We start from the raw sequence: 11,114 nt of genomic DNA, 5'->3' as shown, positions 1-11,114 counted from the left end.
GTGTAGGAGAGCCTGCTGAGGAATGTTGCTACAGTGACAAATACTTATACATTTCCTGAGGAGTGGGGGAGCCAGGGCACAAGGGGAACAAAGTGGTCGGCACTAGCCAGTTAAAAGCTGGGTAGAATTTTTGTTAATTCAGTTCACTGCTTCAGCAGTTTCTGCCAGAAGGGTCCCCCTACAGCCAACACCGTGTTTGAAAGCTGCCACCCCTCGCATTCCAAAAACTGTGACAGCTCCTGCTATTCCAGGGTGAGTTCCTGTTTTAGAACAATTGGCCAGACTGGTGCAGATGAGCATAATTTACGTCTCCTACATAATTTGCATTTTGTAATGTATGTAATTTGTTGAATACTTCAGAGTGAACATTGTATATAAATATAAAATACCATAGAATATTTTTTGTTTGGGATGCACTCAGAGTCATCTGTTTCACTGGGATCTCTCCCAGAAAACTGATTTAGCTCAATGATGGTGAATGGGGATGATAGCTTCTTAATAAGAAGAGTATTCAAATAATTTGTATTTAATTGGAATTTCTTAGCTAGAGCCATTTATTTATATTGAAATGGAAGGTTTAAGTTAAAGCAAAGACTCGTATCTCCCACTTAGTCCAAATTGTAAATACTGTCCAAACAGTGTTTATTTTGACTCTTCCCAGGAACCTCTCACTGAGCATATGTTCCCAGTCACCAAAATCTTCTAATGGTTCCCCTTTATTGTTGCAGGAAATTAAAAGCTTTTGTATTGTTTTGAGGAAAGATCATAAGAACACCAGCATAAATCTTGGACATTGTTTCTTTTCATATCCGCCACAACTCTTCTATTTTGTCATTAATACTAACGTTAAGTCCCTCATTTCCTTCTACCATCTCCGTCCCTGTGCTTTGATGTGTTGTCTTTGAATCCAAGAATAGCCTCCCAATCCTATTATGCAAAAGTACCACTTTTTTTGGATAACATTTTAAATGCTCACTTCTGTGTTTACAAATTGACTTCATAATATATATATATATATATTTTTTTTTAAAACAATTGTTTATTTTTATTTTTTTCTCCTTGTTTCCCTCTATCCTGTCTTTGTGTCTGCCATTCATCTGTAAGCCCAAGGGTAAGCACGAACTTTTAATCTTTTATAATATGTTATTCCCCCTACAGTAATGAGCACATTATGGACACTAAAATAATAAATGAGAATTATTAACTCTGTATATAAAGTTCCTTTGTCATTTACAATACATATTGAAAAGTCTGCTTTTGGTTTGCTTTTCGTAGTAGTTTCAGCTTTTATATTGATAGTACTGCAAAATGCTCTGTACCAAATTGCTTTTGTGCATGATAAGGGTCTAATCCAAAGCCCATGAAAATCAGAGAAATGTTTCCATGGATTTCAGTGTGCAAGTCCTGAAGAAACTTTCCTGCCCAAACATATTAGTAGGGATAGTAGTTTCTGCATTAATTTCAGTAGCACTCCTGACAGAAATTATCACAACTCCTGCTTGCACACCCCCAAACCACTCATACTGTTTTATTATTGGTCATATGGTGGCTGGTAGGGCTGTGCGAAGCTTCAGTCCCTGATTCAATTTGGCAGAGATTTGGCCCGATTCAGTGGTTGAATCTCCAAAATGAATTGGGAGACCCTTTAATCTCTCCAAATCGAATCGAAACCCCCCAAATTGATTTGGAAAGATTCAGTGATTTGGACATAGACACAGCTTTAAATGTTTTTTCTACATACCTCAAGGTATCAGGCAGCTTGTCAATGCTGTGATGGTGGGGCTCCCCAGCATGCTCGGCAGCAGACCTGGAAATGGACCAGAAGCACTTCCAGTCCACTTCTGGGTCCACCAGGGAGCACGCATGGGGGCCCTGTGCCCCTCCCAGCTTAGCAACTGCTGCCTCCTGGGTCTGAGGGGTCACTCGGGGTCCCCCAGTGGCCGATCACTGAGCTGAGGGGGGCATGGGAGGCCCCCCTCATGTGCTCCTCCAGTGGGCCAGAAGTACTTCTGGTCCACTTCTGGGTTCACTGCTAAGCATGCGGGGGGGGGCCCCCCCATGCTCCTGTGGGATGCTCCATCTGCCCCAGCATCGCAGCGTTCATGAGCTGCACCTGATAAGTTGAGGTATGTAGAAAAAACATTTAAAACTGTCTATGGCTGAATCGCTGATTCTCTGAATTGGCATCGAATCTTCAGATTTGGATTCGGCCAAATCAAATCAGGGACGGTGATCCGAATCAATTAATCGAATCACTGTCTCCGATTCGGGCCAAATTCGAATCAAATATGGACCATTTTGCACACCCCTAGTGGCTGGTGCAGATGACTTCCTGGTTTTTCCTCATTAAGATTCTGGGGGAAGGAAAGTTATAGAGCCTAATATTGGTGGTGACAAGGGTCTGGGTGCTGCTAGCAAGTCGGTGTTCTTTTTTCTTTTTGGTTTTATTTCCTGTTTGGGGAGGATTTTTTTCCTCTTTTTTTTTTTTTTTTTTTTTTTTGGATTTAAAAAAAAAAATCATGTGTTTAAGTGTAGGTATATGGGAAAGGGGAAGTAAGTTTTATGGACCTCTGTCACATAATTACGTGGGGTGGAGAAGTGGCACTTTTATATAGGAATTCAAATATGTAAACATGCTACCATATTGCACGTGATTTGGGGCACTATTTCTCAGAATCCAGCTTCTGAACATGTTGCTTGCTATTGTGAGAAGCCCACTGAAATCAGTGGTTTTTGCATGTACTCAGCATATCAAAATCTGGGCACTTTTTATCTATCTAAAATAGAACCACATTTGAAAATTTTTTGTTTAATATGCATGCCATGAACAGAAACTACCTATTTCATAAGACCCAGCTATTGGTAATCAACATAAGTTTCATCTTGAGTGTTCTTTTGATTTGTTTCTCCTCTTCGGTAAAATTTGGCTCAGAAGTTTTCTTCTTAAATTCTCTTACCAGGACCGTTACCTGCCTGAGTTAGTTTCTATTAAATAGAATGCAAAGGCAAAGGAGAGTACTTCTATGCATACATCTTCATTCAAAGAAGAGCAGCAATCACAAGTAGAATTTTATGAAGCAGAAAAAAATACTCCAATGTGCACTTTTTCAGGGAAGAACACTGCTAATCGTATAAGACATGTTAGTGAACCCTCTTGTATATCATTAGTTTTGTGTGACTTAGATACATTAAAAAAACAGTCATGTACATAGATGTAGTAGGGATATATACTATGGAAAACGAAATGCAACCAATTGGAATTTAAGGTGTCCTAGCTGAATCTTCATACTAATTTCTGTACTTTTATTCACAGGGAGGAAAAACAGTCAAGAACCAATCACTCATAGCAAATGTTTCAGACAAGTAGTGTTGATACTTTAATTAGAACAGCTGAAGGCTAGCCTAGACTGCTTTGATTTACAGAAAGCAGGAACATTTGTTTAAAGCTAAGGTTAATTGCTAGATAGATAGGTCATGTCCTCTTGCAGTTTACTTCTTGTGATAAGGGAAATGTCAGAATCCTTGACTTTGACTGCAACAGTCTTGGTAGACCTGGTGTTGATTGCTACTGCCAACATGAGAGTGGTGCCGCAGTACTGCAGCTCCAGTTCTTAATCAACGAGGTAAGGATATATTTACATTGTTTAGTGTTGTTGTCTTTTTCCCCCCTCAAAATTCAGTTAAGTAATGCAGTGGACAGTGTGTAACTTTCCAGTGAACCTCTCAGACTAGACCAAATAAATTGGCTAACATAAAGCTATAGGTTTGATTCAGTTGCCTTTATTTGCAATGAAAAGTAAGGCTGTGGACAGAGCTATGTTTAACCTTATGAATAGAGAGGGTTGTTTAATAGTGTTGTTAGTTTGAAGTCAGACAGAAGGCAGGGCAGGGTGTCACCTTAGAAATTAACTGGTTTAGAGGCGTACGCATGCATAGCATCTGACGAAGTAGGATGTCACTTATGAAAACTTACGCCTATCTGGAACAGTCTCAAAAGGTACCACCTTGCCCTGCCTTCTGTTTAATCTTATGAGACTCACCATGGAGTTATTCCTCAGTGTGAGTAAAATATGCCAGAAATAGGCTCTTTATACAGTCATATGGCACTGAACAGAAGGCAAGCAGTGTGTATATACATATGTGTATATATGTGTGTGTATTTAGATTTACTGCCTCACTGCATAGACATCTATCAAATAGAAATTACTGTTGACAGGTGAACTAATAAAAATGGCACTAACAGAAGAAGTTCTGCTTGGCAGAAATTTATCATTGGAGAACACTCCAAGATAATCTGCCCTGATTTCTGCTTTTATTAAGGAAAGTGCTTTGGTATACATGCCGTAATAAAACTTGCCATAGAAGTAATTTTGGACTTGTAGTCCCTCTATCCTTTCCTCCTCATCTGCTCTTACCTCTGTCCTTTTGCTGCATCTCTTCTCCACCCCACTGATTCCTAATACATTTTCATTGAAGTCCAACAGCTTCCTATTTTCCCCCATGGTTCTGGGGAGCATTTGTAGCACAAGAGAGACCATCTCCCTTCTCCCAGTTGGTGTTGCAGCGGACAGGAGCAATAATGGTTATAGTATTACTCTGCAGTCCCAGGGCAGTACATACTTAGTCAGCTGGTATGGATGGGACATGCATAGTTCAACCAGGCCATAGGTTGGAATCTGCTTACTGCAGATGGATTCTTCTGAAAATGCTGAACTTTAATAGGTCGCCATTGAACATGTGCAGGCTGTTTCCAAAGGCTCTGAATTTGGCCAAATGTAGGCAGATTTTCCTGGGGAAGGCAAAAGACACATCCATGACATGAAATTTGGCAAGAAGTTTGCTTTTAAGTCCAGTCTGGAAAACATGGCGGTACTAGCAGTGGTGATGCCTAGGGGATGCACAGGGGTGCATGTGCACCCCCTGAGAGCGCTGGTGCACCCCGTGACTAGCTGCACTCACCACTCAGGCAACAGGTGGGGGGGGGCAGGTGGGAGTGCCAGTGCCCCCCCTGCGAGCGCCAGCCAGGGAGTGGGAGTGCCATGGTGCTCCCAGAAGCGGTTGCAGCCATTTCATGATCAGCAGCAAGGGGGACTCTCCCAGGGGGCCCACCCCCTGTTCACTGACTGGTTGCTGGGGGGGGGGGGGCACATGCCCCACCTGACTAAGGTGGCACCAGTCACCCATGAGTGGTAGAAAAAGAAAATGGTTGCATGAGTTTTCTAATACAGGCAGACCCATATATGTTCCCTAAACCTTTTGCGGAGTGAAGGCTGAATTGCTTTACAATAAACACTACTAACAAACTCAGCCCAAGACAAACACTCAACAGCTAACATTTGGCAAAATATACAGGATCTTGTAATAGAAAGCATCAAGCAACCTTAATGTATAGGTATCACAGCTTATTAACAGATTGATCTTTAGGGACAATAGGTTAATGTAGCTATTTAAAAGTGAGATTATACATGAGGCTTGAAGGCGTCAGATTCTTAGGCAGGTGAAGGAAAGTTATGCTCAGACTTTCCTACTTATGCTGAAGTTGGGACAATTACTTTTGCTTTATATGTGTAAATACATATAAAGAAGTATGTCACCTTACAAATGTGATTTCCACCTCCCCCACCCCCATTTTCTTTCTGCTCTTTGTTTTTAATTCTCCATTTCCCAGGTCATCACCTACCTTCTAGTCCCTCCAGATTGCTTTTAAAAGCTCCTTTTCTTTCCGCCAGTGCCTGTCTTCAGTGTTTCCCTTAAGCACCTCTTTGTAGTTTTCTCTCTTGTTTTTGTACTATTTCTAAATGTTTATCTGTTTTCATGGGTTTGGCTACCACATCTAAGTTTATTAATTAATCTCTCATCTTCTATCCAGTCCCATGTCTCTAACTGCTTTTCTGGCATGACTTCTTGGATATTCAAACATCTCTCACTCTCTTGCCTTTTCTTCTAATCCTCCATTGCTTCCATTCTCCACTGCATTTGGAAACTTAATTTTCCTTCCTATTTCCCAGGCCCATAATCTTTGATTCTACTCTCTCCCTTTTCCTTTTTCCTTACAGCCAGCTTTTCCCTAGCCTAAGGCATTTCTTCTTCCTGTTTTTTAAAACAGAAGGTGGATTGTTGTCCGTCCTGAAATGGGAACACTACCACTCCAAACAGAACAGAGCCTAGCAATAGGAACAAGAGGTAGAAATCCTGCCAGCTCTCCAGCCAACCAAGACTGTGAACATGGGGAAAAGCTGGCTTCTCCAGTCTGCACATCTCCTGCCAATGAGGGCTACAGGGATGCGCCAGACTCCATAGCATGCTGTTTTTCTGTGGATGGGGAGAGTCCGCACCTCCAGCTGCTTCTTTGTTTCTTTGCTCTCAGTTCCTCTGGCTGAATGTCCCTGCTTTCTTACCTTCACCTCTCTTTTTTTCTCATTTCTGATTTTGGATTTTCTGTACCTATTTCCTTTTGCTGGTATGGTAAGCACACTCTTCTTTCAGTTGCTTTCCTCAAACCCAGCTTTGCAAGCAAATCCATCCTTTCTTCTTCCCCCACTTTCTGGTTTAACAGGCAGAAATATATTCAGTTTCATATGTCAATCGTGGAATACCCCATTTTATTTTCCAGGCCACCTCAAATCTAAACAATTTTAACTAAGTGCAAGATCAGCCAAAGTTAAGTATTGCTTATTGCAGAATATCTTTTTCAGAAGGAATGCAGTTATTTCACAGATGCTGTACAGCTTCCTATTTGCAGATAATTGAAAGGGAAAAATCTGCATATGAATAACATATTGTACCATATTCTGTCTCTGATTGCTGCAGGGTGCCTTGGTCAGTGCAAGTGCAGATGACACACTCCATTTGTGGAACTTAAGACAGAAGCGGCCAGCTATTCTTCATTCTCTGAAATTTAACCGAGAACGGTAAGGGAGCCTGAAAAAACAAGAAAGGTGTTGTTATAAAAGCGTACAAGTTAAATTTGACTGAATTATCTGTGTTATGGTTTTGTTTTGTTTGAGTGATGCAGCTGTCTGTCTTAAAGATTTTTCTTTCATTATGATTCTTAAAATCCAATTTATACAGAGCATGTATCAACTCAGGGTCCGGATTTGGGGTGTAGTAACCCATTTCTGCTTTTTGCTAGAAATGTGTTTGTCCATGGTTTTCTGCTTAAACAAACTGGTACGATTAGTAGATTTTAAGGCCAGAAAAGAATGCTATATGATAGGCCGTGCCCCGAAACGAGGGGCATGTGTGCACAACACTTTAAAGCAGGTTAAATGCTTTTGCACTGCTTTAATGGTGTTGGTGTTTTCATGCGTTGGCAGGTATTTTGCCTTAATTTCAGCTGCTGTAGCAAATTCAGTGGCGTAATACACCTTAAATGACTTGGTGCACAGCAAACTCCTCCTCTGAGTTTTAGTCTGCTGCCATACAGCCGCGGAGCAAAGCACTGGGCTCTGTGTGGCTCAGGGACTGTGCAGGAAGCCCATGCAGGCAGCCTGGCAGCAGCCCAGAAAGACAGGTTCTACCCAAGCAAAAAAAAAGCAGCGAGCCTGATCTTTTTTTTTCCCACCCCCTGGAGCCTGCCTGAGCTGCATGGTGGCCTGGAAAAAAAAGTGGGGAGCCTGATCTTTTTTTTTCCCCCCCCCTGGCGCCTGCCTGAGCTGCCTGGTGGCCAGATGATTTCCTCTGCAGCTGTGGTGCCCCCCAGGACCACCCGAGCTGCGTGCCTGCGGGCGGGTGCCACTTCAGGGGAGTCCCTCCGCTGCCACAGAAGGACGCGCTAGCCCCCCTGCCCTGCAGCCCAGGAACTGCTCTGTGCACTTGCAGCTCACCTTCCCCTCCTGGCCACCGGAGAGGCAGAGAAGTATATGGGTGTATATGACATGGGGGTTTACTTGGCCCTAAATTGAAGTTGTGTTTTTAAAAACCCACCGCTTCAACTTAGGGCCCTTGTTTCATCTACACACACCCATTATTCTAGTCTGTTCTGCTGTATAACACTGGCCATTGGCACTCTATCCAGTAACTCTTACAGGAAGGAAAGTATTTGTTTCTACACGGTAAGGATGTGGAAACAAGATTTTTTTTTTTCTTGGCCAATTTGGCATGTATTATAATTTATTGAGAACACTGGAATGTTACCAGTATGGTGCAGAGTCAGAATTTAAGATACCACATTTTCTTGTATATAGTATATACTCTTGCTCCCCAAATCCTCAAAATTGGCATGCATGTCTTGAGTGGGGAAGCTGATTTTCGATTTGGGGTAGAAATGCCCTGCTTTGGTTCCTGCTCCATAGTACAGCAGTTGTAAAATTACTATTTAGGCAGCTGAGGGAATCAGTTGACTTACTGGCCTATTGTTCTTCACTCCATGGGTGTTAATGATCAACTTTTCTTTATAATGGTCTTTGTTTCACTAATCAAACCAAACTTTCTTAGGGCAATTCTGCTGTCTACTAGCTGCTCCTGGCCTTTCTTCTCATATTTCATAGCCCTGGAAATTCTTCAGCTCTTTTCAGAATCACAGGTCCCACAGAGACCCGTTCTCAGCAGCAGCTAGGGTTTCAGCTTTAATTAAGCAGGAAAGGGAGGGCGAGTCAGCTGAATATTATGGCTGTATAGAGCAGGGATAGAACTTAAGTTTGGAAAAATCTTTTTCTCTTTGTTTTACCTTTCAAAACCAGGGTGGGTATTATATTCAGGTATGTTGTATACAAGGAAATATGTAATTATGATGAATAGGTCTCAGATGATTCAGAATTTGGCTTATTTTAGTAATTAGTTTTACTTTCCAGGCATTTAATAGTTTAAATCACTGGTTGGATATGATTACTTAAAAGTTACATGTCCATATTTAAAAACCTAAATTAAGATGGATATATCTTTTGACAGGCTAAGAACTTGGCTCACACTGACATCAGTAAGAATTGCAGGTAGAAAGAAAGAATGGCCTTTTTAATTATGGAATAGGTCTGGCACTTAAAAGAACTGGTTTCAGTTCCCACCTCTGCCACAGACTCCCCATGTTAGCTTGAACAAGTCAGTTACTTTCTGTGCTTCAGTGTAAAATAGCAGACAGAGGAAGTGTGTTTTATTTCTTAGATCAGGGGATGGCACCCTATGGTCTACAGGCTGTATCTGGCCCAGGGACATGGCGTTTCAGCAGCATTCGGCAGTACATGGCTTCATCTGTGGCCACTCTCCCCATGCTGTTGCAGAGACAAGTAGCAGCAACAGCCCAGTGCTGGAATTTACTCGCCTACCTGCCTCTGACCTGGGGTGGGTCATTCCAGCCCACAGCTATAAAAAAAAACTCCAAAAAAAAAAAAAAAAAAAAAAAAAAAAGGTTTCCTATTTCCCATCTTAGACTGTGAGCTGCTTGCTTCAAAAATTGTGTTATAGTGTATTTATAAAATGCCTGGAACAGTTTTGTTTTGGTAGAAATTATGTACTCAGTTTCTGAAGTTCAGGTAACTTTTGAATGCCTAAATGTATGGATTTATGTGCATACCTTTGGGCAGCCAAATGAGAATCTTGTGCAGTATTCCTGCATATAATGTTTGTGTTCCCTAGTATAATACATTTTGAAGAAGCAAACTGAGATTTCCCAAGATTTTGCTTGGGAATAGTTTTTCATGAGCTGTATTATTATTGTTGCTTAATATTTATACTGTGGTTGCGTGCACTTTGGAAGCCCTGTTGTGCTAGGCACTACAAACATAAAAATGTCAGTCCATCCCCCAAGCCACTAAATCTAAAAGATGAGATGCAAAAAGTGGCTTCTAGATGTGAAAAACAGGGTAGCAAAAAGTATGTGGACAATTCTTATCCTGTCACAGACAGTACTTTTTCATCATAATAATACAAACACTAAATGACAACATACTTTTGAAATCTATATAATTATCCTGATTTTTATCATTGGTGTTGTTGCAGTACTTCCTGGTCTGGTTTTTTTTGTTTTGTTTTGTTTTGTGTTTTTGTTTTGTTTTGTTTTGTTTTAATAGTACTAGGTCAGAAAAGTTTCCCCTGCAACATTCTGATTATTTCTGGCTGTGGCTTAATTGAAATGGACCTGCTAGTCAGGAAGTTTAATACAATTTCAGGACCTTAGATGTTCAGTTATAGAAAATGGTTGATGTTTATTTATTTATTTTTTAATCCAAATCAGCTCACTCATCTTGCCATTAAGTATTTACACAGTATGAGTTCTAAAACGCTTAGTCATGTGAAAGAGCCCTTCCTCATGAAAACTGTTCCATGGTGGACAAAGGAAATACTTGCATAACTAATTACTAATCCACAGTAATAAGATTTGCAGAGTTAGTCTCATAAGTTATTCATGCTGAAAAATGTACTGTACTCCATTGATGCTATAGTTTGCAGTAACTGAAAAGTATTATCATAAACACCTTGGGCCAGATCTGAAGGAACCCAGTACCTAATTTTTAGGTGCCTGCCCCTTGTAAGTAGAATCCAAAGCTCTCTAGTCCCTATACTGTGTATGTGGAAAGCTACATGCATGAGCAGGACAGATTTAAGATTCTCATGTCAGTCTGGGTGGGGAAGTGCCTCAAGTTAATCAATGGGAAATGCTAAGGCTATGGGTGTTTTGAGATTCATTGAGCGCGTCTACATGAGACGCTACATCACTGAAGAGACAAGCTACAGCGATATAGCATCAGTAGGCACTAACCGTGATGACGCTGCTACTGTGCAGTAGTTTCAGTAATGACCCGTGCGCTGCCAGGACTGTGCAGTACCAGCGGGTACCATCCAGTCATTTAGTACTTGCTAAAGTACTAGACTGGGGTCCTGGGTTCCAGGTCCTGCTCTAACTATTTTTTTATTTTTTATTTGCTAACTGACTAATGTAAAATCCTGGAACCAGTGCCTGGAGCTACCACTACTGCTGCTATTGTCTTTCTTGTGTGCCAAGTGGCTGTAGCTACTACTATGCTTTTTGCTGAACTCAGTGCTATGGGTGTGCTGTTGATGTGCAGCAGGAGGACTGGACCCTCCAGGGAACTGAAGCAGTACTTTACCTAGTATCTGAATCCCAGTGGGGTTTAAGCTGGACATAGGCACCAGCTGCTCAGGCTGGGTGGTTATACACA

The 11,114-nt window shown here is 41.4% G+C and overlaps 1 protein-coding gene across 1 annotated transcript in view; it reads left to right on the top strand.

The window, feature by feature from the left end:
• Positions 1-3,023: 3,023 nt before the first annotated feature.
• The window catches only part of STXBP5L (syntaxin binding protein 5 like), a 253,207-nt gene continuing 245,116 nt past the window's right edge, over positions 3,024-11,114 (top strand). Inside the window, exons 1-3 of the mRNA XM_025214254.1 lie at positions 3,024-3,140; positions 3,489-3,623; positions 6,811-6,911. Coding sequence (XP_025070039.1) covers positions 3,024-3,140; positions 3,489-3,623; positions 6,811-6,911 — 353 coding nt within the window. The remainder of the gene's footprint in view (positions 3,141-3,488; positions 3,624-6,810; positions 6,912-11,114) is intronic.

This window comes from Alligator sinensis, unplaced genomic scaffold, assembly GCF_000455745.1.
Source record: "Alligator sinensis unplaced genomic scaffold, ASM45574v1 scaffold1301_1, whole genome shotgun sequence".
NCBI lineage: Eukaryota > Metazoa > Chordata > Crocodylia > Alligatoridae > Alligator > Alligator sinensis.
This window is presented reverse-complemented; position numbering and strand designations above follow the sequence as displayed.